Source organism: Podarcis pityusensis (assembly GCF_964106645.2).
Source record: "Podarcis pityusensis genome assembly, chromosome: 2".
NCBI lineage: Eukaryota > Metazoa > Chordata > Lepidosauria > Squamata > Lacertidae > Podarcis > Podarcis pityusensis.
Genome location: NC_138029.1, coordinates 74,341,454 through 74,368,344, shown reverse-complemented (window position 1 = coordinate 74,368,344; position 26,891 = coordinate 74,341,454). Strand labels below are relative to the sequence as shown.

General features: G+C 39.6%; 1 protein-coding gene across 6 annotated transcripts in view; it reads right to left on the bottom strand.

Annotated features, from left to right (window-relative positions):
• Nucleotides 1-26,891, bottom strand: part of DOCK3 (dedicator of cytokinesis 3) — a 138,096-nt gene that overhangs the window by 38,969 nt on the left and 72,236 nt on the right. For 3 of the 6 annotated variants that reach the window (XM_080996384.1, XM_080996383.1, XM_080996379.1), the window contains exons 19-35: nucleotides 24,945-25,042; nucleotides 24,086-24,169; nucleotides 23,862-23,962; nucleotides 23,008-23,089; nucleotides 21,135-21,305; nucleotides 13,024-13,216; nucleotides 11,612-11,739; nucleotides 10,681-10,827; nucleotides 9,728-9,826; nucleotides 8,034-8,128; nucleotides 7,241-7,316; nucleotides 6,757-6,857; nucleotides 6,290-6,348; nucleotides 5,240-5,388; nucleotides 2,578-2,663; nucleotides 1,000-1,026; nucleotides 788-883 (exon numbers count right to left, since the gene is read on the bottom strand). In XM_080996384.1, the coding sequence (XP_080852510.1) occupies nucleotides 788-883; nucleotides 1,000-1,026; nucleotides 2,578-2,663; nucleotides 5,240-5,388; nucleotides 6,290-6,348; nucleotides 6,757-6,857; nucleotides 7,241-7,316; nucleotides 8,034-8,128; nucleotides 9,728-9,826; nucleotides 10,681-10,827; nucleotides 11,612-11,739; nucleotides 13,024-13,216; nucleotides 21,135-21,305; nucleotides 23,008-23,089; nucleotides 23,862-23,962; nucleotides 24,086-24,169; nucleotides 24,945-25,042 (1,792 nt within the window). The remainder of the gene's footprint in view (nucleotides 1-787; nucleotides 884-999; nucleotides 1,027-2,577; nucleotides 2,664-5,239; nucleotides 5,389-6,289; nucleotides 6,349-6,756; nucleotides 6,858-7,240; nucleotides 7,317-8,033; nucleotides 8,129-9,727; nucleotides 9,827-10,680; nucleotides 10,828-11,611; nucleotides 11,740-13,023; nucleotides 13,217-21,134; nucleotides 21,306-23,007; nucleotides 23,090-23,861; nucleotides 23,963-24,085; nucleotides 24,170-24,944; nucleotides 25,043-26,891) is intronic. The other 3 variants (XM_080996381.1, XM_080996380.1, XM_080996382.1) reach the window with 3 other exon arrangements.

Below are 26,891 nucleotides of genomic sequence, written 5' to 3'. Positions count from 1 at the left end.
ACTCCAGGGTGCAACAGAGTGGGAGGAATTAGAGATGAGGTGCATCCAGCATTATCTCCCATGGAGAGACGCATACCTCTAGATCAGGCATGGCCAAACTTGGCCCTCCAGATGCTTTTGGCCTACAACTCCCATCATCCCTAGCTAACAGGACCAGTGGTCAGGGATGATGGGAATTGTAGTCCCAAGACATTTGGAGGGCCAAGTTTGGCCATGCCTGCTCTAGATGTAGCACTTGCCTTCAGACCAGGAATTGCCATAACAGCAGGTATTCTTGTAAGTAGCTTGGGATCTCCGCCTCTGCTAAAAAGCTTGGTGGATAGCCAGGAAAACTTGTTGGAACAACTTCACAGCTCACATGCTATCTTGGAATTTTGTTTCTAAACTTGGACTTGTGACCTCTGGTTCTGGGACCCCACCAAACCAATCTCCCTCCCCTGGGCTCTTTGCCTTGGGTCAGGACAACAGGGCTTCAATTCCAGTTCTTAACTGACATTGGGGTGTCCCCACCCTATGACTGCCTGAAGGGAACATTGATGTTGGTGTTACCTCCTTTGAGGATAACCCTACTGCACATGGTAGAATTTGTTATCAGCAAGGCTAGGCTCTGGACTATGCCCACACTCCAGAGCTACTCACTTACCCAGCAATTAAACAGTACCCCAGTAGTAAAAAGAAAACTTAACTGCAGGCAAAAATCATGAAAAAACAATCAGGCAGAGTATCGCACAGATGAAGTCAGACAGACAAACATAAAACACCCAGGAAAGTTAAATAATCACATTACCTGTAGTCAAGGAGACGTTCCATCAGACGAGTAACTGATGTAACAAAAGAAACACCAGTCTCTCTCCAAGTCTCTTGCTCAATCTTTTCCAGCAGGCTGTATGGAATGAAAGTGTATAAGATTTCCTTGGGAATATTATAAAGCTTCAACAGCCCCAGGAGCCATTTTAATATCAAAGTCACTTCCACATCGAACTTGAATAATTATCTTACCTGGGGTAGGGCCCAAAGAGCTGGGTTCTGATCCATGTTGCATGAAGCAAAGACAAGGAGAGTACTGAATTAAGATGATAAGATATCACTACTTCATACCAAGGGAGTACTATGCCAAGTGTAGTGTCTGCCCCTATTCTGCTGCTAGTTGATTAATGGGCACACTGTTTTCAATGTAATCCCAAACATACATATACAAATATTTCCTTTTCTCAATCAATGTCTTGGTTCTAATCTTGAGTAAACCATTTCCATATCTGTTGCATAATTTTCTGATGATGTAACACACTTGTGGAGGTCCATTTGAGTTTTAGCTCTAAGAGGTACAAGAAGACACAAAGAAGGTTTTCTTCTTTTCAGAATCTTTTCTAAAATTGCAAGATATACTCCTTCTCTCCCCCCAAAGAAACCATATATATGGTTTCTTTCCTTGATTTGCAATTCCTCAATGGCCCAGTTTGCGTATAGCATTACGCCAAACCATGGCTTAGCATGAATGAGCAAACATGCAAGCAGACATTATGGCCACTCCTTTCCTGTTTTAGCTGCCATTGTACTACCTATGGCTTAGTGTTACATATTGCTTTGATTTTTCCTTAAATGAAAGGCTCTATGGAAATAATTTTATAAAATAAATGTATCCATCCAGAATCGTACATGCGCTGGTTATCTCCTGCTTGGACTACTGCAATGCGCTCTACATGGGGCTACCTTTGAAGGTAACTCAGAAACTACAACTAATCCAGAATGCAGATTGGGAGCAGCTACTAGGACCATATAACACAAGTCTTAAAGGATCTACACTAGCTCCCAGTACATTTCTGAGCACAATTCAAAGTGTTAGTGCTGACCTTTAAAGCCCTAAGTAGTATTGGCCCTGTATACCTGAAGGAGCGTCTTCACCCCCATCAATCAGCCTGGACACTGAGGTCCAGCTCTGAGGGCCTCTGGCAGTTCCCTCACTGTGAGAAGGGAACTAGGCAGAGGGCCTTCTTGGTAGTGGCGCTCACCCTGTGGAATGCCCTTCCATCAGATTTCAAGGAGATAAATAGCTATACAACTTTTAGAAGACATCTGAAGGCAGACCTGTATAGAGTTTTTTAATGTTTGATGTTTTATTATGCTTTTATAATTGATGGAAGCTGCCCAGTGTGCCTGGGGCAACCAAATGATAAAATTATTATTATTCATCTCAATCTGGTCTCCCCCAGCCAACCCTCAAATGTTGGTTGCAGCCCATGGTTTGCCTGGAGCAAGACAAATCACCAGCTCATGTTTAGATGTAACACTAAGCAAAGTCAGTCCCTTCTGGCCAAAAGCTACAGATACCACCCACTGTGGAGTCGCACCTGAAGTTACAAAGATAAAACCTCAGAAATAATGGACAAATCCAGCCATCTATTATGCAAATGTACTTCAAAATAGGTTAAACTCTTTGGAAAAAAGAGATATAAAAATAATTTATGAGATGGAATACGATCTCTTTGTTCATTTCATATATATGCCTTATTTTGATTTCCACTCTAACACTCTATGTGTTTGTAAAAGGTTTCCTGTAACATTAAAAGTAAGGCTTACAGCAGACTGAAGAGCTCCCGATAGTTCTCGTCTCCTTTTCCTTCCGACACCAAGCTGTCAAGCTTATCAATCAATTCTGCTTCCACCTGTATCAGAGAGGAAGAAATTGTAAGACAGTAGCTGCCTTTATATATTCCAAACATCAAGAAGGCTGTGAAAATTATATTTTATGGTTCATCTCTTATGCTCTGCAGGAAGCCTGCTTTTATGAAAGGATGGATGATTTCTGCCTTCATATAAAAACATTTCCAAAGCAGCACTGACCTAATTTAAATGTAGTAAAACAATAGCTCAACCTGGAGAATAACTTGCCTCATTTGTCTCTAACACTGTCACACCACAGTATTCAAGGTCTTTTTTGACTGAGTCAAAAGTAACATGGGCTTGTTTTATTTTTGTAACCCTGTCTTCTTCCCTGGCTTGCTTGCTTGCTTGTTTATTTATTTCTTGGTAGAACAAGTACCAAATAAATAAATCTATGGAACATTTATTCTACTGCTTTATACTATCTGCTAGCAATAGAAGACAAATGCTCTGAAAGTAATCCAATCATTGCCATCATTTCTTAGCTAGATGTTTCCCTTCACCATTTCCAAGGTACCTTCCCATAACATTAGTGAAAATTAAAGGGCTATACTAAATCTCAGGATCCCTCTAGACCAGGCTTCCTCAAGCTTGGCCCTCCAGATGTTTTGAGACTACAATTCCCAGCATCCCTGACCACTGGTCCTGCTAGCTAGGGATCATGGGAGTTGTAGGCCAAAAACATCTGGAGGGCTAAGGTTGAGGAAGCCTGCCTAGACATTTAGTTTCTTCTATGAAAATATTATGCATCTGTTCAGAGTATTGTTGCGTTCATTAAAACTCTTTTACTATTTCTGGCAAATTACTATTTCATCAAACCACTAACTATAGCTTCACAAACAATTTTCAGTGGGGTAAGCAGCTCTTTTGATTTCATAGTCTACGAGATGCCCTGTGACATCGCTTACAAGGCCCATCAATAGCCCTTCTCACATTATCCTGCGTTATTTGGAACTGGCTGCCAATAATTTACTTTTTCCAGGCACCCACACACTTTTCCAGGACTCTTGTAATTCTTTCCCCCTGTCCTAGCAGGACTATATGTGCCCCTTCTCATTATACAGGAACAAGGGCTATCATGAGATGTCTGAGAGAAATGGTGAAAAAACACCTGGAAAGTCTCTATATGTGATCCACTTTCCTTATGAAAATTTATTTTGTTCTTCAGCAAGTTTTGTGGTATTCTTTTTCCTGTAATTGTTTTTATGCACAACAAGCAATAATAACAACAATAAAGAGAAAGATCAAAGCAAGAAAGGAAAGATATGAGGAGAGAGGAAGTAGTGGTAGTATTCCAAGAAACAGCATTATAATTGATAAGTTGTCCTTGATAAGTATATTATTCAAGAATATTTTTTCCAAATGAGTCCATGCAAAGAGGGCAGCTGCCAATCATGTTCTTTTGCCTTAATGTATTCAATAAATGGATGTCAAACTTCATTTCCAGATGGTGTAGGGTTCAGGTATATTTTGTTACCAGTTCTGTGGTATTCTTATAAAATATCTGTTCATGCAGATCCATTATGTAGCTAAAATTAGCGGTTCAGATATAAAACTAGCTACTCACCCAATTCTTTTGCTTTCCTGAAGCTCTTAAATAGCTACTGTTATATTAAGATTACAAAGGAGACAAGAGAGCAAACTGCGCACCTCTAGTTGTACAGGCTTGTTTAGCACAGGACTGCACACTAGAGGTTGTGAATGGGGCTCTCTTTTTTCCCTTCTAGGCACAAAGCCTGGAAAGTCGCCCTGCACTCAGCCTCTGTGATCAAGAAAGCCAAATACAGTATTTTTCTCTTTACACTCTCTCCTTTCTCTGCACCAGTCTCTAAACCCCCACCTGCTACACCCCACTTTTTCTGTTTCCCCTCCCACATGTTTCTCTGCAACCCTAACACTTTATTTGCTGTCTGCTTTCTATGTGCATTGCCCTCTTTTACTCTGCTTCCACATCCCACATGGCTCTCACTGCTTCGCAAAACGAATTGTTTTCTGTCTGTGTTGCTTCGGAGCTTTTTGATCCCATCCCTCTGTTAATCTTCCATCCTTTTCTCTCTTCACATCCCAAACATTTCTCAGCAACTCCCTCGTTTCATTCCATGTCTCTCTTCCTCTGTTTCCCCCTGCCTATTTTTTCCTCTTGTTTGCTGAGTTTGCTGGTGACAGAACACTCTTCCAGCAATTCACAAACAAGAGAATTTCAGCTGCAGGCGCCCCATGTAACATGGCGGCAACACACTAGAAAACTGGCATCACAATGTGCCTTGGGACTCCAGTGAGAAGCAGCAGTGCAGATAGAGTACCAAATTGATTCTCCTGTTCCCATTCCCACTTTTGATAGCTTTGCTCTGGCCTTTTCAGTTCTCATAAAAAAAGTGCGAAAGAGCAACCAAAATGGATTTTAGAACTCCTCCAGGAGATTTGCAAATATTGTGCGTATATTTATTTGTTCATACATGCTTAATATTTAAAAAGCTATAATGCTTCCCTTTGTAGATGTAAAACTTTCTTCCTGTAAATCAATCATGAAGAAATAAAAAAAAACTGTGACATTAAAAGAGCCGAAGAGACTTCTTACCTGTTTGAAGTTGCCATTTTTCCTCTGCTCCCAGTCCATCATGTCATGAAAAATTGGGATCATGATGTTACGGACCTCTGGCTGTGGAACCAGTGTGACACCGAGGAAAGGGCCAATCATTCCCGGAATAAAGTGAATTTTATGTTCACCTGGTAACAGAAAAATATAAATGTATTTATACCATTCCCTTTGCATCTTTTCTTGCCACTCTTGTACAGATCATCATTCTGCCAATTTAAAATATCCAATTATTCAGGCAGTGCAAGAGGTCAATCCACTTGCTTACCCTTAAAAATATATATATATATCTGGGTGTTTTTAACATGATCACAATGTTGCATTCCAATACAATAAAAGAAAGTAAAGGTTTGAAACTTGTTGGGTCAGCATATTTTTGATTTGGATTTCTATGAGTTGTTGGCAGAGATTACTGCCCAAATAACACATCCCTTCTACCTGACACTGGATGTCAGGACGTCACGTATTTGCCATACAGAGCAGAACTTGCATATTCAACATTTCAATCACCTTGGAAAGATATAATAGTTTCACTTCTGCAGTTACGTTAGGATGTTTCAGAGGGTTTCTTCTGGAGCACTGCTGATATTAATTCAGACTACCAGCTGTTGAAACTCTGGAACATATAGTGCTGTAGTGCAGTGTATATAATTGCCCTAGACAGAAAGGAAGGAGCCAAATCCCATATAGTTGATGGATGGCCAGCATGATTTAGAATAATGAAGGTGGATGAAGAATGTCAGATAGCAGATAAATTGTCTACTCTGCTGTTATAATGTTGAGTGGAATTGGAAATGAGTAGGATCTCTCTCTCTTTGCTGTGTGTGTTATTGTGATAGTGTTATAATTTTTACAGTAGAAAATATTGGATATTGTAATGGATTGTACTATTATTTTGTTTTAATTGTATTTTAAGTGGTATACTATATTTTATTGTACCATTGTATGATATACTTATACTTATGGCTAAATGATACATATTTGGAATAAATATAGACCTTAAGTTAAGATAAAATTGGAATGCAACTTTACCTAGATTCTGCCACATACTGAACAGTTCATACGCCATCATCACCCGCATGTCACCATACCTGGAACAGAAGCAAAGGCACAGACCTTGAGAGAATTAAATGCAGCAAAGTATTAGCTATTTGAAACAGGTTTTCTTTAATGGACAAGCAATATTTAGGATTAAAAGCAATGGTGTCCACACACAAGTGGAATGGACTCTCACTCAGAAGGAATTTCCTCTTTTCCTTCCTGCAGCTCCTCCTCCCTCCATTTGCTCCAGATAGTTGGGAGCAGACTTGGGGAAGTGAGGGAGGAGAAACAGGGGAAAGCCCATTCAAACAACATTGGATTTGACTGTTAGACTGCATTTTATGGAGTCTCAGGTCTGTCTTGGTTCCTTTTCCCATTCTTGTAATATATAAGAAATAGGGTGATAAATATGAGCCTTTTTTCTCAAACACTTGAGGATGGAAATTAAATGTCCTTACTTGTCCAGTATCTTTTTACGCTTTGCTGGAGTAACAGATTCTAGTTGCAGGCTGGGCTGATTTATAAACAAGACTGACAAACTGAAATAGGAGTTCCACACCTAGAAATCAGAAAAAATTGATTAATCATAAAAGACAAATATGTATACTGGATGTAAACTTTGTGTGGTAGCCTTGCTAGTTCTACTCAGAGTAGATCCATTGAAGTTAATTGCCCTGATTAACTTAGGTTCATTAATTTCAATGGGATTATTTTGAGCAGGACATAGCTGAACACATCCTTTGTTCACGAATATGCAGGAAATAAATTTTACCCCGAAATCAGTTTATTCTTCCAAAGGTGTCATACGGAATCATAACATAATCACAATGGCACCAACTCAGATGTAACGATTAGTTCAAAATACGGTATATGCTGTTTCTGGAAAGAGATGCAATGCTAAGGACGTGATAATATTACAAAAGGGTTAATGGCATTCCTTACCTTAAAATCAAAATCTGTTTCGGTGAAATTCTTGTGCAGTGCAGGGGACAGAAACTGAACCGTTGTAACTATTATACTGCAATAAGAAAAGAGACTACATTGCGGAAATGTTTGTAAACACACAAGTATGCTTTATTTGAACTGGCATTTAAGTTTTTTTTAGGCCATTTGTCAGACTACTGGTCTATCTAGCTCTATACTGCTTGAAAGCAACTCTTCAGGCTTTCAGACAAGAATCTTCCCCAACCCTACTTGGAGAAGGTGAGACTGAACCCGAAACCTTCTACATGAAAAGCATGTGCTCTTTCACTGAGCTGCAGTCCTTAGTAACCTGAAGGGATGTCACAAAACATAAGGAGACCATGACTATTTCTGTTTCTATTTCTGTTAACGACTGCGATGGCACACAAACCTGGGCCCATTTAAAGATCATACCTGAGAGGGCACATGTTAGAGAAAAGTCTCCCTAAGGTAAATCACCCCCAAACCTGCTAGAACTTTAAAGGTTACAACTTTAAAGCAGGGGTGGGTAATGTGTGGCCCTCCATATATCCTTAGACTACAACTTCCATCAGCCTAAATCAACAAGGTCTATAGACAGGGGTGATGGAGCTTGCAGTTCAGCAATACTGGGGCATGGGGGGGGGCAAAGGTCAGCCAAACCTGTTTTAAAGGTTTAAAAACAGCACCGTGAATTCCAGACAAGAATCCTGCATCTAGAGAAAAAGCACATCATTTTCAGGAAAAAACCCCAAAAAAACACTTGAGCATTCTAAATTACGTGTGCACTCACTTGCTGGTGAGCAATCTCATCACCATCCAATCCCGAGGAAAGACACTCATCTTCATCAGATTTCGAAATACGCAGAAAGTCTTTAGCAGAAATTCCTAGCAGAAAGGAAGAAACTGTCGTATTTTTCCGTGTATAACATGACCCCTTGTATAAGACGACCCCTCTTTTTGGAAGCCCTCAACAGTTGTTGAGCTTCTTTTGTAAGTTCGCTGAGACATTGAGCAGCTTTTCTAGGATCCCCCACTCTGGCTGACGGAACTTGTGCCGTAATACACCGCATACTGGCACTCACCAAATACTCTTCCTAAGCCAGGAAGAGCAGGTAAGCAGCCTCCCCTCTGACATTTTCCTGCTACTGCCACAGCACCAGCCCTCGCTTACTTAGCATATTAACCCATGTATCAGACGAGCCTCAATTTATCACAAACAAATTAGAAAAAAGGTTTTCATGGAAAAATACGGTAATCAGTGGCAGAATTGTAGGCAAACAATTATTCTATCTGCTGTAATTCTATCTTTTTTGTTTGACTACTACAACACTGCTACCCATATAGGAGAGGGTGGCCACCTGGTGTGCCTTGTGTCACAATATTCCTGTGCAGGATAGTCCTTCAGGTATTCTCATTCTAAACCATTTAGGTCTTAAAAAGTAACAACTAGCACTTTGAATCTAGATTTGTAATCAGTGAAGCCAATATAAAAGAGGAACCACATGCTAAAAAAAACTTCAAGTCAAAACTTTAGCTGTTTTTTTTTTCTTTTTTCTTTTTACCAGCTGCAGTTTCTGATAATTTTCAAAGGCCCCTTGCAGAGTGTGCAGGAGTAATTCAACCGTGATTCAACTATGGTTTTTGTACCATGTTCAGTGCTTTCCTTCTCCAGAAACATGCCTGGCCATAGCCACCACCTCAGAATCCAGGAAGATTCCTTTATTGCTAACCTAATTTTCAAGGAAATAGTAACCTCTTCTAAAAACAAGCCACATCTCTATCACTGAGTTCATCATTCTACTTATCAGAAGCAATTGTCTCTTGTCGATATTACATTTCAAATTGTTAGTTCACATCTAATCTATTACTATTCTCAGGAATAGATTCAGAACCTCCACAGCCTCCCTGAACAGGAGACAGTGTTGGTTATCATTGCTATATTGATGACATCATATTCCAAATGTTTGTTTTTGCCCAGTTCTCTAATCTGTCAGATAAATATTACAAATCATTCTGAAAACTTGTGATATAGTCCACTGCTGCTATTTTTCATCAGCTATATTGGTAAAATATATATGATTAGGGTTGGTTCTTAAAGGTAAAGGTAAAGGTACCCCTGCCCGTACGGGCCAGTTGTGTCCGACTCTAGGGTTGTGCGCTCATCTCACTCTAGAGGCCGGGAGCCAGCGCTGTCCGCAGACACTTCCGGGTCACGTGGCCAGCGTGACGAAGCTGCTCTGACGAACCGGCACCAGAGCAGCACACGGAAATGCCGTTTACCTTCCCGCTATAAAGCGGTACCTATTTATCTACTTGCACTTAAGGGTGCTTTTGAACTGCTAGGTGGGCAGGAGCTGGAACCGAACGACGGGAGCTCACCCCGCCGCGGGGATTCGAACCGCCGACCATGCAATCGGCAAGTCCTAGGCGCTGAGGTTTTACCCACAGCGCCACCCGCGTCCCTAGGGTTGGTTCTTAGCTTACCTTTAATTCATCCTTGCTTTGGAAATTCTCCAGTAAATGTTGGAAATGAGTGTCAGACATCTGACGAAGTAGAGACAAAAGACAGGACACATATTCCCCCTGCCAATCCCAATGAAGAATTATTTTATTAGAATGATCACATGTTCAATTCATATAACAAAAAATACCTTTGGGGTAGAGGGAAAAGGAGTAAGGGGTGAAAATGTTTCAATACTTGTGAAAGCAAAGCACATGTGTATGGATTTTAAAGTACTTGTCTTGATCATTTCAAATTAAGATTTCTATTTGGTAAATTCATACTGAGTAGTCTATTTTGTTGAAGAGGCATAATATCAATTAAAAAACAACATAAGAAATTATTTAGCCCAATAAATTCAGGATGGATAAAGTTAGGGTAAGAATTTGATTTGTCTCCCTTCAGTGGAAAAGGGAAAAAAAGGAATATAATTTCTCCCTACCACCCCCATGCAGAATTTAAATAATCCAGCCTCAAATATTTTGCAATTCTCCCTAGATGGCTCTGGTGCTTTCTATAGCCTTCTCAGCATGTGATGTAATATCATTTTCTCCTCTATAAAGATTCATAATTTTGACTAATTGGAAAAAACAGAACAAATTGTATGAAAGCTTTCCAGGATAAATAGAATAATTGTATCCTTCAGTGAGGAATTACTTAGCATTTTATTATGGTGCCCACTGATAACTTTCAATTATGGCAGCCAATGACTGGCAACTAATTCACAATATAATTTATGCTCCTTTGAGTAGCTAAGTAAATGAGCAGCACCATGGCGGCTGTGCTTAACTTTATCACTGGAATGAAGGGCAAGGTTTTCAGTTTTGAAGTAGGTAAAAGTTCATGCAGGAAAGGTGGAATAAGGTGAAATGCTGTGTTGAGGGAAAGGGAGAAGGTTAGATAAGCAGGAAATAGAACCTGATTGTTAGTTACTAACAGTGATTTCAGCTGTGCACTGTGGGCAACGTTGTCCTCTTACCGCCTCCTGAGATTGTGATTTACTCATGATAGTAAGCAAAGTTTGTAAAAGTACATCCAGGAGGCTCTCCACCATCATTTCTACCTCCTCAATGACATCTGTCTCCTACAGTAAGCAGTTAAAAAAAGAAGAGTTATCATCCTATGGAATGGAAATGGTATGCCGAAGGTATTCAGTGGGTCCAAAATGCTGCCCACACATTATTATCTAAGATGGTCCAGTTGAATCTTGTAAAAGTTGCTTAATATAGATCCTTCCGCTCTTAAGAGTTTGTATCCAAACTAATTTCTGAAATATATAACTCAAAGAAGATTTTCTTTCTGAAAATGACAATCACTACATTAACTAAATAATTTTAGAATAATCATTTTATCATTGCCATTAATTGTTATCTGTTTGATCCTGTAAAACTGAGTACCCAAACTGAACCCAACATTTTCATGGACAATTTTGGAACTAATGCAGGAACTTAGTAGAATGAATGTCTAGGGCATAATGTAGTCTGAATGCTGTGTGTCACAAACATAAAATCTTAGGAATTTCATGATTCTGCTAAAGTAGCAGCACAATCCTACTTTGTTCAATGGGACTATTCCCTGGTAATTGTGCATAGGATTGTAGCTTTGGGAAATCTTTTAAAAGATCAAATTTTCTTTTCAATGATAACAAAAGCACTGATCATACAACCATACATATCTACAGTTTTGCCGTTGCTACTGTGTTGTACTGCATATGCACAGCCCTCACAGGTAATAATTACACGGCAAATTCCTACTCGACATGTCCCAAAATTCAGTATACACCTGTGGAAAGTAGGCCACAAATAGCTGTACACAATTTATAGTTCAAATTCTTAGGAGTGTAATACAAAGGCGGGCATATAATTTACCACAGAACTGGTTTTGATGATGGAGAAGATACTACTGAGGATTCCAGAGCAGATAAGCAACTCTTTTTGCTGTCTAAGGTGAAGATGAATATGATGAAGAACCACAGGTAACAAGATGCGCCGGGATTCTAGAAGTGGGAAACAAAAGGCAACATTTTCTTATGAGAGAGTTTCAGCTATTGGTATAAGAAGCCTCATTGTTATTCAAAGGCATGCATGTAAAAATGAAAAAGCTAGCATTAATAATAGACAAAGGCACAATAAAATTCACTTAATTGGCCCCTTTATAAACAGCATGCCAGCTTAATTAGGGACTGCCAGGAAACAAAGTTTGAGTGGAATCCATTTTTTACTCAAATTCTAATTCGAAACAAAGAATTAATTTACACAGTGTTACAAAAGACATGCATAATTTCCATTGCAGTGAATAGGATTAAAACCACGTGTGAATTGTCAATTTACTAGTGGCAATAACCTGCTGGTGTTTAATGTTGGTTCGTACAGGAATGGAGTAAGCCAAAGGTCACATGAGACAGCAGCACAATAGATGGCACTGGCAACTGTCTACTAGACCTTAAATAGAAACGGCACACTGGTGGCACACGAAGTCAAAACATACCGGGTGAATTAATTCAGGTTAGGTTGGACAAACCAATACATACCTTATTCCTCTGTTACCTACTTATTTGAACATGAGCATTGGCAAGTCAACTGATATCTTCTGTACAACACTGATAAGTGTATAGAATGTCTAGTGTATAAAATGTTTTACAATCTTTTGCTACATTGGCTCCCAGTATGTTTCCGAGCACAATTCAAAGTGTTGGTGTTGACCTTTAAAGCCCTAAACAGCCTCGGCCCAGTATACCTGAAGGAGCATCTCCACCCCCATCATTCTGACCAGACATTGAGATCCAGCGGCGAGGGCCTTCTGGCAGTTCCCTCCCTGTGAGAAGCGAGGTTACAGGGAACCAGGCAGAGGGCCTTCTTGGTAGTCACATCCGCCCTGTGGAATGCCCTCCCATCAGATGTCAAAGAGAAAAACAATTATCTGATGTTTAGAAGACATCTGAAGGCAGCCCTGTTTGGGGAAGTTTTTAATGACTGATGTTTTAATGTACTTTTAATCTTTGTTGGAAGCCGCCCAGAGCTACCCAGATGAGTGGGGTATAAATAAATTATTATTATTATTATTATTATTACTATATCTAAGATGGATTAATAATAATTATGCGGGGCATACCAGGAGAGGCAGTCCTGTAAGTACGAGGGTCCTAGGCCGTATAGGGCTTTAAAGGTTAAAACCAGCACCTGTGAACCAATTCTAGTTTTTGTCCACAGTTAGTTGCATTAATATGTAATGAATTAGATTATTAGATGCAAATGGATTAAAATGAATAATGCTCTCTTACCCGAGAAAGAAAACAAGCGACTATCTACAGTACGAGCTATAGACTGCAATTTAACGACATCCATAGATTGTCCAATATGCACTGTACTGGGCATACTCCCAAGAGTTCCTCGCACAAACTCTGCTACTTCCTGTACTGTGAACATCTGCAAAAGCTCGTCGAATATTGCAGGGAAGGAATTTAACAGAGCAGCCTAAAAAGAAAATGAAGAAATATGAGACCTTTAATGCACAGATATAAAACATCATGGGTTTTAGGGAACACAAATGATGCTACGTATTTGAAGGTAAAGCATGAAATCCAGACTAAGGCTCCATCTCTATATAACATTGTTGTTTCTAGGACATAAGTATATCTGGCACATTAAATCAAATTATCTTCTGGAAGTCTGGATATAGTAATGCATGATCATATGGGAACAGCATCTCCAACTAAGGTAAGAGGAAGGAAATGAAAGACCGCCAGATTGCTCCACCTGTTTCTGGCTGTTTTCAGAATGCACATTAAGAAATCTATGTTTTTATAGATTTGCTAATTTCATCTTGGATTTATGCTTTGATAGAGACCATGGAGACACTTCAACTCCCCCCAAAAGTTTATTAAAAGGTATACAAACTGTAACTTAGCTGCAACACATTATTTTGCGGGGGTTTTTCTCTCTCTTTGGGTTCAAGAAGAGAGCATGTTTATGTGGCATATGTGTCCAATCATGCAAATAACAGGCACTGAAAATACTTCTATGGCAATGCAGTATTTTCAATTTGTACTCTTGTCTCTTAAATGGTTGCAAGATCTCCGAATAAGACAAAACAACCACATGGATATAGAATCCCCCCGAGTAGCATTCTGTTCATGAAATACACCCACAGGAGTAATAAGATAGAATGGGCAGTATCCAACTAACTTGTTCCATCAGTACAAGATTTTCCACTTGCAAAATGGAACTTCCCCCTCTTCTCCCCTTCCTGCATTCCCTCCTACCTTTTGGAGCAGATTTGAGGAGAATGTGGGATGCGCATGGGGAGAGAAGTTCCATTGTGCAAGTGGAAATCTGCACCGACCTAAGTTAGTTGGATACTGTCCATTAACTTTCTTTCTATTTTTTTCCAATGTCCCCAGCATTCTTCCTCCCTTCTCCCACCAACCTCTGTCTCCCAGTCCACCTTTATTCAGTTCTACATTCTCTTCCTGCTTCTGCCAGTGCTGCCCAATGTCAGTTTGCTCTTCTTAGGCAGAACAGGCAACCATCACTACTGAATCTGTCATAAGAGACTTCAATGGCTTGGCAAGAGGCCAGAGAGGGAGGAAAGAGGATGGGGGGTGGGGTGGAATCCAACTAAACAGCTACAGTACAGCAGGAAAGTGGGCTGGATGAGTGAGGAATGGGCCGCAGTGATGAGGTCCAAATGAAAATGTAATGAAGTCCAGTAGTGCCCCATGCTTTGAGATACACTGATCCAGTGTTTGTCCTGAGAACTTTTCCTCTTTCATTCACCAATGCAGTTAGTAAGTAAATCCAACACATTGCCCTTTAATTACCAAAATAATAATGTAAACCCAGTTTCCAGTATTTTCCACTTCTAAATGTCAGTTATACATTCTTTTACCCCAGTCTTTCTTTCATTTTCTGTGTGAACTTCAGTACTTTCCTTTCTTCCACTTGTTTTATTTCATTCAACCCAATGTATTATCAAATTTCCTCCTTTACAAGACTAAATTCTCTTCAAAGTTATTGCTGCAATTCTCCTCCACTAGAAACAAACAAATTTCTGGTGCTCATCAAAATCTGGCATCTAATAAAATTGCTATCATATTACCTCCTGCAATCTCTGTATGCCTGTCGGTCTTTGAATCCTTGCACAAGGAGAAAAACCTTGGGAGGCTGAAAGATGGTGTCCATAGACCATAGACACCAAATCCATAGACACCAAATCCGCATATAGCACGAATTCTGAGATCTGAGTTTTAGATAGGTAGGCATGGTCTGCAGGCAGGACAGAATCTAAGTACCTCTCATTTAAGAATTCAGCCAGCCCTGCTTCTTTATCTACCAAGAAACCTGTGCTTTAACTACAATGCTATGAAGTCTGAGCACATCTGTGATCCATGGAGGTGATAAAAGGATTAGTTTTGCCTGTGGCTATTGAGATTTAGAAGATCTTTGGGCAGCCAGTAGAGCGGGGGGAGGTGTTCTCAAAGGATGATGTTCCAAAAAAGCATTGTACCTTCCTCCCCGAGCTAGGCAGAAGCTTCCTGAGCTTTGGGAAGGGGGAACATCCCTCCTTCCCAAAGGGGAACATTTAGGGGCCTAGTCTAGTCCCCCTAGTCCACTGACTACACACCACTGATGCCTAGATACTCTAAATGATGGTGCCTTTGCTCATGAAACACACTCTCTCTCTCTCTCTCTCTCTCTCTCTCTCTCTCTCTCTCTCTGTGTGTGTGTTTGTGTGTGTGTGTGTGTGTGTGTGTGTGTATACAATTGCTAAATAAGTCCAACATAGTCACATCTGGATTCAAAAAAGGAATCTTCTTAAAAACAAGAAGATTGGTAAAGAAAATAAGTTGAAAAGGAAACAGAAGAGGGTCAAATCTCTCCAGAATGCTTGTTCTTAACCCCCCAGCCAACATGGCTTAACATGAATGTGCAAATGTGCAGACCCCTGGAGAGGTGATCAATTTGCTCCTCCCTGATCATTTTGCTTCTGTGCTGAGCTGCAGTTCATGTCTCAGAGAGAGATAAACCATGTGCCTGGGTTCAGACGACATATTAAACCAAACTACAGTTTAGCTCAGGGAAGCACAGAAGCCATATGATCAGGGAGGAGCAAAGTGGTTGCAATATTCTCTTTGGGAGCTTGCTCCTCTGAGCTAAGCTATAGTTTGGTTTAACATTATGTGTGAACAAGGATACTCTCTCTGTATTGCAGGACTTTGTAAAACCCATCCAGAATGACAAAAGACGGAAGTGTATTCAGGATACACAACCATTCCTCAATTATAAATTACTTCTTTTCAAAGAACAGCAGTCAGGGGATCACATTTATTTATTTGCTGCTGCAAGTTATAATTTGTTCAATCACTAGATTGAATAAACACATATTACTCTGCAGCTTAATCAACTAATAATCACTGAGGGAGGAAGTTAAGGACATACTTTTTATTTATTGAGGCCATTTTAATAGTGGCATATTGGTATAACAGAGAATTAAAAGAAAATATCAATGATCACATTTTATTCCAATAATTTTAAGTTCTCTGAAAAAGGTTATATTTAGGTAAAATAATATACACATTTATTTAATACATTCAATTAAATTAATGAATGAATCAGTTAAGGCAATCATTCATTTGATGAACAGTTCTTTAATTAGTTGACAGTCCTAGTTTTTTAAATGTGTACCCAGCCCTTCTGCCAAAGGGCTCAGAGAATCATCATTTACAGACCCACAACAACCCTGTGAAATAAAGTTAGTTTAAGAAATAAGGACCTGTTCCAAGCCTATTTGATCCAACCCCACTTTAAGGTTTATCTTCATATATAATACATTTCTCTGTTATACACACGTGGAAAAGCAATTATGGAAAATTAAAAAAGGAATCAATATTATGTAATCCAAAAACAATTGTAGAAGGTTATTCAAAATGAAATGAAGATAAATAAATGCAAATTTCCATTTCACCTTGCATCCTACACCCCTACATATATTATTCTATAATATCTTATACCTTGGAATGTATAAGGGTCCTACAATACATTCACAAATTATATTGTTAAAATAAGAGAACAAACTGAAGCTAAATCCTGCCAAAATGAAGGCACTCCTGGTCTAAATAGAGTTGTACACCCCCTGAAGGAACAGAACAAAAGTCCACAGGTACTTGTTATCATTTGAGGCAAGGGCTCCCTGCTGCAAGCTTCAGATGGTGTCCCAGCGACAAGCCATTTATAAATTGAGAAAGCCTTGCCATGGGGATCCAAGCTCTTCTAATCTCATGTTTAGACTACTGCAATATACATTGTGCTTCCTTTGAAGGCACTCTGGAGGCTGCAGCTAGTGAAAAATTATTCCATCTGATTGTGGGCTGGTACTTCTGTACACAGTCATATAACCCCAATTTTGCAGGATCTGCGCTGGCTGCCTATATTCTACTGGTCTAATTCAGTGTTTTAGTATTAGTACTGAAAGCTCTTAATCACCTAGAACTCTGATGGGCTTTTGTTGGAAGGTAAAAATATTTTTCTTCTCCTGGTCTTTTGAAGTTAACTCACACTAGTAGCCAAGCTACTAGTTTAGTTGTATGGTCTCATGCTGTTGTTCTAATACTATTTTATTCATTAGGCTTTTCTAACATCTACTATTTTGCAAAGTTGTTTGCTTACTATGCATTTGGACACCTCTTAATATATGCGGGTGGCGCTGTGGGTAAAACCTCAGTGCCTAGGACTTGCCGATCGTATGGTCGGCGGTTCAAATCCCCGCGGCGGGGTGAGCTCCCGTCTTTTGGTCCCAGCTCCTGCCCACCTAGCAGTTCGAAAGCACCCCTAAGTGCAAGTAGATAAATAGGTACTGCTTTATAGCGGGAAGGTAAACGGCATTTCCATGTGCTGCGCTGCTGCTGGCTCGCCAGAGCAGCTTCGTCACGCTGGCCACGTGACCCGGAAGTGTCTGCAGACAGCGCTGGCTCCCGGCCTCTTAAGTGAGATGAGCGCACAACCCTAGAGTCGGACACAACTGGCCCGCACAGGCAGGGGTACCTAATATATGATAACCATATTTTGCATGATGGTTTCTGAGACCTAAGGCAAAGCCTTTGGTCTGCATATCATTTTAAACAAGATGGCACACTGACCCTTTCAAAACTGCACTGATTTGTTGTTTCTTAAGATTTTCAAGCAATGCCAGGTACAAGGCTGCTAGTTTGTTTATAATTTTTGCTCATTCTATATTTGTGTATTGTCGGAAACCATCCTAGGATGATGTTGACATTATGAAGGGCAGTTTACAAATTTGGAGAAATGAATTAAAAGACTGACTGAAGCCATACGCTGGCACATTCCAGCCCTTCGTTCCCCTCCTCCTACACAGACAGGAAAAGGACTTTGCCAGTGTTTACTTTCACTTTCCCCTCATCTTAATTTTGGCTTGTTTAACTAACAAGGATGTACAGTCATACCTCGGGTTACAGCCACTTCAGGTTGTGTCTGTTCGGGTTGCGGACCGCCGAAACCCAGAAGTACTGGAACGGTTACTTCCGGGTTTCAGCGGTCGCGCATGCGCAGAAGCGCCAAATTGCAACCCGCGCGCGTGCAGACGCGGGTTGCGAACGTGCATCCCGCATGGATCACGTTTGCAACCCGAGCATCCACTGTACATAATATTTCAAACATTTCAAGGAAGTTGAGCTGAAAGATGGGCACAGACTTCTGCTAAGGTTTTGATTATTTATAACATTTCATAATATTTTTCGTTCCATTATTTCAAAATGACCTAAATGCAGAAGAAACACAAAAACATAACCAAAATAATGCAACTAGATAACAACTAAATATTGTATTAAGTAGTCAACTCCTTGACTTATTAAGTGCATATAGTATAACATATGCAAAATCAAATTCATATTCATGAGAAAAAGGCATTATCTTTAGTGGTTTATGTATTCAGAAATTGGAGCACCAGAAGAACTGTAATTAGAGAGAACACATTGCTGTTTGGTTCCAACACCAAAGGAAATCTTAATATAATGGGGGGGGGGGGAGAGAGAGGGAGAACCCAGTCCAAATTTGATTCCCCCTTTGTTACTGTTTCTTGTGACTAAATTAATATTTAATTATCATTGAGAACAAAGTATAGCCAAGATTCAACTTTTCTGGTCTTCCAATAACGATTTTTGTTATTACGACTTTTCATGCCCACGCCACTATTAGACACTCTTTGTACCATGAGATGATGGTAACCTATAACAGCTGAACCGTTATCTTCTCTCTAATCACTGGTTCTCACAATCAAGCTGATTCATGCAGACAGTTTAGTGCCCTTTATGTTAAATTTCCAGCGCTGTGAAAACCACCTGGTAGTTGCAAACATTGAACTGTGCAGTGTATTTGAGTTCTAAGTGCAGAGAAATGGATTGGGTGGGGGACAACAGTCACTGGGTACATCCATGATGAAAGGTTGTGCAGGATATGGGGATAACTACTTACAGAATTAAACGACGGCCTTGAAGTACCACCACATTTTTGTGGGGTACATGTCCCTGCTCCGCTCACCTGTCCTCCAGGCTGAGGGGCCTATGGGGCAGTTAGGGTCAAAGGGCAACACAGTGGCAAGTGGGAAACAAAAAAGTAAACTTTTGAAGTATTTAAACAGGTCAAGTTTCATGAATATATAACCTCCTCATGTATCAATGTGTAACTTGTGAAAAAGGCAGAGTTGGCAGAGACCAGCGCCATCAAGAGTTGTCCCTTCTCGATGACTTCAAAGCATAAAATAACAAATATACAGCAATTAGACTCATCTTGGTCGTGTTAATGAGCATGTGATTCAAGCACATGGCTAAAGTGGGAGTTACCAAAGATCCTCAAGAAGCGTTTTCTCACAGAGTTCCATCATCATTTACAGCCCACCCTTCGCCAAATGGTCCCAGGGCAGCTTACAGAAATACGCAATTAAAATAAGTACAATTAAAATAATAAAAAACTACAAAGACAGCCAGTATCAGAGTAATAAAACAGTGGCACAGATTTGTAGTGCAGGAGGAGGGAAAACATAGATAGATTCAAACAAAGGTCTGGGGAAAGGGGTGTGTCTTGACTAATTGCTGAAAAATGTACAATGATGGTGCAAGATGCACCTCTCAGAAGAAGTCATTTCACAACCTAGGGACCACCATGCCATTGTTTCATTGCTCAGATGTTTCAATCGTGAGCACTATTGCTGTGACAACCATCACAGCTTGGTGGTATTTCTAGAGAGACATATTTGCTGAAGACAAAACATTAATAGGACTTACCTACTTAACTAGTATTATCAACATGTGGTAAAAAGTGGACAGTTGATATAAGACTGTAGAATATATGTATATATATAATATATATATATATATCCCATTCCTTTTTGTTTTTACTTCAACCTTCCAGAGGTTTAGCATTTAAGAACATATAGTGTGTATTGCTATACTTGTTCAATGTACTGGTATAGTCAGTGATTAATTTGGTTATACTTTTTGTAGCCACAATATTTTAAACCCAATAGAAAAATAGGCATATCTTAATAATATGGGTTTTTTTGTTGTTGTTTTTAAAACGATTGTTAAATTGTCAAAGTAACTATGTGATTAATCTCAAAAAAGTGATGAAATGACAGATTATTCCGCAAGGCAGTTGTTTTGTATAGTTATTTCTGTTGAATTAGTATTTTTACCAATGCTGGTTGTTAACTAGCAAAACTGCTCTTGCTGCAAACAACACCTTCCCATTGTTGAAATAACCTCTCTCCTAAGGAATGAATGATATATGTACACTAAGCTACACCTGCTATAATATGCAGATACTTGTTACAATAGGTTTACTATACATGTAGTGCCTCGGATCATAACAATTTAGCAGTACACCATAAGAAGCTGAACTACGTAATGTGCTGCTAGTTTAAAGCAAGGATAGAATAATCTGATACTCAGTCATAATATGTAACGAATATTATAGACAAAGGATGTTTAGACAGAGGATGATTTTATGGGTTTATAATTATCATACAATGTACAACTTTCCAATAGCAGTTACTATAACGAAAAGCTTCAGTCTGAACTACTCCTGCTTTTGTCATTATCGATTACACTTCCTTCATGCCAATTCTGAAACTTTCTTGCAAGCAAGGCATTAAATCAAACACCAGAGGGAATTAAAATGCCTGCTCGCCCCTACATACTTTAATGCAAGGTAGCGGCTCTCGATCTCTGAACTGGTGCAGATCTACTTCATAAAAGGGTTCCAGTACAATTTGCAAGTAAGGCTATTACCTGAGCAAAGCTTGCAACAACTGCACCCACATGCCCAAACTATTTGCCTGTTTCACACACAGAGTTTAGCAGAAGCACTGAATATTTCCAACCTGTGTAAAGATGAGAGTCTCTGAGCTCCTGCTGTCCAGACTAAGCACAAATCTGATTGACTGGAAAAGCTCTTGGATGCTGGCTCTGAACTGTTCCTCCTCCATTCCACAAGTTGCTCTGGAGTAAAGGATCCGAGACTGCACAATAAACTTGAAAAGATATTCCAAGGCCTTAAGGAGTAGGAAGGGAATCAGTACAACAAGAGAAAAAGAAAAGGAGCTTAGAAAGAGCCAGAGAGGGAAAAATTAAATATATTATTAATAATTCTTCATTTTCAAAAATTGGATACGTATTTGATTAGTTAAAACCTGTAGAGAAAAAGTTACTTTAAAAAGTTAAGTTTTCACTGCCCACCAAAAACAAAAACAAAGCTGCAAAAATAAAACAAAACCCCAAAAACTATATCAAACATCCATAAGAACACTCTAAAAGGCCTGGGCAATTAAAATATTTTATACCGACACCAAATAATTCAGGTTCAGTGCCAGGCAAACCTTCAGAGGCAGAGGGCAAGGGGGGACATTCCAAAGTTGGGCCACAACAGTGGAGAAGGCCCTTTAACAGCTTAACCACAACCTCACCACAGATGACAAGGAGCCCCAAAGAGCAGCCTCTGATTAAAATCTTAGTAACAAATGAAGATTTATATAGGAAAATGCAGTCCCTGGGATAGCCTAGTTTCAAGTCATATAGGCTTCAAAAGCAGGAGTGGCTAACCTTCTTCAGCCTGGTTGCTGCATTCAAGGCTGGCCAAACTTCTGAGGGCCATATGCAAGCAGTAATGGTGGTCAAAGTGCATGCTCTCACATGCATATACCACGCACCTATACAGGCTGCATTTATCCGTGTTGGGCATCGGAGAAATTTCTCCATTGCAGCCCAAGCCTGAGAAGCCCACATAGTCCTTGCTGTGGTATGTGTGATGTTTTCCCCACCAACCTTTTCTAGGGGTGAACCCTTCCTTTCTTCCCCATGCAATTGAGAATGATCTCTCCACCAACTTGCATCAGAGGAAAGAAGAGACTCCCCCCCCCCCTTCTCATTGCTGCAATTGCCTACTGAATCTATATTATTGTTAGGATTGTATATGTATATCCTTTCTAGTAGTATGTAGCTTTTTGATCAATATGTATCTTAAAAATGAATTGCCTTCAAAATTAACCAAATTTGACCATTTTGACATATATATTTTTTGCCAGTCATTTCATCAACACCAGTATGATTAATTCAAGTAGCCATTTCAACAAAACCTACTTTTAATGAACAAACAGTGCACATTTAGAATACATACAATTAATATTTATTTCTCTCAAAGATCTTTCAAGACAGATTTTCAGTCATTCTTTCTTCATAGGGTTTTTATTGTCAAGTTCAAAAGATGTACAATCAATTATGTACATTCTCAAACTCAAGGAGATAAGTTTTAGAAGAAGAAGAAGAAGAAGAAGAAGAAGAAGAAGAAGAAGAGGAGGAGTTTGGATTTGATATCCCACCTTTCACTCCCTTTAAGGAGTCTCAAAGCGGCTAACATTCTCCTTTCCCTTCCTCCCCCACAACAAACACTCTGTGAGGTGAGTGGGGCTGAGAGACTTCAGAGAAGTGTGACTAGCCCAAGGTCACCCAGCAGCTGCATGTGGAGGAGCGGAGACGCGAACCCGGTTCCCCAGATTACGAGACTACCGCTCTTAACCACTACACCACACTGGCTCTCGCCAGTTTACTCTAAGATTATAATTTGAACAGGATAAAAGGATTCATTTCATCCCTAGATAATCAGTAATAAAAACCTATTCAAGACAGAGCTCTCTGCACAACAGAAAACTTCAATGTAAGAGTCATTTTAAACAGAAGGCATTTCTATAGAAAACATACCCGCATTGCCTCCTGAATATGGTCCTGTCGTACAAGTTCTGCTGATCGGTCCATGTACCACTTCAAACACCGAATAAGTTCTCTGAGTAAAAACACAAAATACAGATACATTTCCAACCCCAGCCATGCTCACGTCTAAAGATGTTTTTAAATATCCTTTGCTAGCAGTAAATTAAGTTAGGTTTTATATCATAGCTCGATCTATTGAGATTTTTAGCACATATAATTTAGTGGGATATAGAAATATATTCTTGGTGACCCAAAATAATTACTCTTCCATATTTAACAATGATGGAGACAGACAAAAAGAGATTAGGCATGGAGATTACAGCAGCTACTAGCCACAAAAAACTATTTTGCTTTAAAATGAAACAAAAACACAGCTTTACATTTCTCCAGAGTTTTTGTAATTTTGAGATAAATCTACTGGCCTCAGTTTATCTTTTTTTCTGAAAAAAGAGCTTGACTGTCTGTAAACAGTGGTCTTCCAGAGTAAAACTAAGTGATTATAAGGATGGTTAACTGATGGAAAAATCTTTTGGTCCACAAAAAGCTGCACGATGTGTCTAATTAAGAAAAGGTCCTGTTTGACCCCACCCTATTTCCTTCAACTCTTATGGCATGTTCCCTCTCAGAAGACTCAGAGGAAGAACATCCCCATTTAGGACTGTCATCCATTTTTTTTTTTAATTGAAAAAAGAGTATTTTGTTTCTTGTTTTATGCCACAAACTTTTATTCAGTAAGATTACTTCGTACTACTGGATGTTCTACTAAACAATAAATTAGAACTGTTGCTATCCATCTCATCTGAAAGTGACACTCTAATGTACAATGGTGGTAAAATAGAACCTACTTGTAGGCCAGCGCTCCTGCAAAGTGCTTTTGGATGTAAGTGTCCATTACAGGTCGAAAATGAAAATATTTGCTATCACGCAGGAGGTTGATGATGAACACCTGCAGAAGAGAGAGACAAAACCACACCTAAGGACACAGATCACCAAAGCTTACAAAGGTCATAAATATAATGGATAAAGGGAAGTCAAAACTGTTCATCTCTCAGAGGTGTGCTATGCTTACAAGAGACTGAAAGACCAGCAGTCCATATTTTTCAGTGTTGTCATCCAAAATCACAAATAATGTGTCCAAGATATCCTGCAAGAACTGGAAAGGCACAAACATTCAAATGACTTCTCCTGGTAAACAATTCTACCAAAACACACCATTTATAACGTGTAATAGATTCAAGACTGCTCCTAGTTCTCCAGAGTAAAATTACTGAGACACAGGGTGGGTTGCCAACCAAGTCATAGAGTAGGCACACTGAAATCGATGAGTATCACCTAGGTGATGACTATTACCTTATATAGCATTATTTCACTTTCATTATATTTATATTCCTACGTAAATACAAATCCAAGATTATCAGTAAATTGTAATGGTTCCTAGCTCTCGCAGAGGTCCGCTTGCACAATGAAAATTCCCCCTCATCTCTTCCTCCCTACAGCTTCTTGCACATCCTCAAACCATAGCTAAGTGTGGGGAGACCCTCTGGAGCACATTTAGGAGTGGGCAGGGGCTGCATCAGGGAAGATAGGAAATATAAGCCCGGTTATGCAGTGTTGGATTCAAACCTAAGGGTATGGCGAAATGTCACACATTATGCATTTCTAGATGTTGCCAGAAAAGAGAGGAGGAAGAGATGCAGCTATGTAGCAACATCACATTCTCCCTACCACCTGGTTGCAAAACTGGTCCCATGAACCAATGATACGTTGCTAACTCAGCACTTCTTAGGTTTGTGCTTAAGATAATCACATCTTGATTTCACCTACTGATCAAAGACAGAGCAAGTAAAGCTGAGGCTTTCTTCCTCAAAGATTTGTACTAATTGTCACAATAGCTGCACATTAATAACAACTTGGAGGGGACACAGCACCTTAACAATTTCTTCACCACTGACATGCCTCAGTCTTCCTAAGATATCCATTACACGATCTGGATAAGCCTTCCATTTCAAGAGAGCAAGTAGATCCACTGTAAATAATTGAAAGAATAAATATAGAAACACAAAATATAACATACTAAACACACTAATTACAATGGAAAATTGGCAAAAGTAGAATTATCAGATATCTGTGAACAACTGACAATGGTTGAAAATTATTTTCAGAGAGACAAATTTGTAAATCAGCAAGATTTAGTGCTCTAATCCTATACATGCTTACTTGGGAGAAAATCACATTCAAATTCAGCACAATAAGACATGCTTAGTGAACACGCTTAGGATTTGATTGCATAAATGCATAAGTATAGTAATCATATCACCACAAAACAATACATCTTGGACAATTAAGTAATTTTATTCTTCATCTTTTAAAATGTTCTACACTATGCCAAACAAAAATATCAGGAAGTTAGTTCTGACGAGCAATATATGCTAAAAAGAAAAAAAAAAACCATGCAAAATGTTTCTTCCAAGTCATAGAATTGTAGAGTTGGAAGGGACGCTGAGGTTTTAGTTATTTGATGAAAAATCAAGATAGTTTTCTTTAGCTTTAGTTATTTGATCAAAAATCAAGAGATGGTGGAAGGGAGGCTGCTGAAGCTGTCTGCAGTAGCAAGCTTTTAGTTCCCAAAATGGGAATGCTGGCTACAGCAGAGAGCTCATTTAATGAATTCCTTTGGCTTTTCCTCAGTGTATTGTCTTAATTAAAAAACAAAAACAAAACAATGATTGCCAAGTTTAAAAATCAATTGAGAAGGGATTTTACTTAGCAGAAGCTTTTCTCTTCTATCCTGGTCTCCTGAAACCTCTTTCTGATCTCAATGCTTTGCCCAAAATGCATGCTTTTCCTCACCTGTGATTTCAAAAAACCACCCCCAGCAGTTATTGATGGCCTTGATAAAAACATTCATCATAACTCAAGGTATTATCTGTACACTCTAAAATATTGTAAACCCCGCAGAAAGGAGGCTTGAAGTTACCACACAACAGCTGACAGGTGGTGATTTTAAGAGCCTGCTAGGCAGTGGGCCCTTCAAAGCACCACACAACACTCTTTACAAGGCCTGCATGGTGCTTTGAAGTCCTGGCAATCATCACCTGATATCAATGTTACATCACGTGACTGACACGTGGGCAGCCTCACTACCACCTGACAAATTTGTCCTGTGAAGGGTACGGGAGATCAGGATCTGACCCAATGCTGTAGATTTTGATATATTCCTCCTCATCTATTTAACTGTGCCACTCATTAAGATATGAGATTTCAGCTTTCCCCCTCCATTTCTATTAACTTTGACTACTGGTCAAATTCACCCTCAAAACACCTCCCTCACCCAAATGGAGAGTCTGATTATGGAAAGGGCAGCTTCTTTTGCACTGGCGGCTGAAATATCAATATAACTTTGTACAAATATGCATATGGTAGATTGCTCTAAGGCAGTGGTTGCCAATTATCTAAGTATTGTGGACCCCCTGTTTTTCAAAAGCCAAGACATGGACCCCCTACTTCTGAAAAAATTGTTATCTCTATGGTACTTTTTGTTCTGTAAATGATGCCACTAACCCCCTGAGTGGGTTATGTGGACCCTCTGTGGTCCACAGACCACCAATTGGGAACCACCAGTCTAAGGTGGTGGGAACTTTTTTTAGCCTGAGAGTTACCTTCCATTGTGAGTAACCTTCTGCAGGCCAGATGTCAATGGTGGACAGGACCACAGGGGAAAGTGGGTGGAGCAACAAATGTCTCTCTTATTGTACAGTAGACTACATTCCAATCATGCAAAAGTCACAAACTCACACACACACACACATGTTTCTCCATCCAGGTAAGCAAGCGGCCTTATCACAGATTAGGTACGTATTCCAGCCAGCCAAATA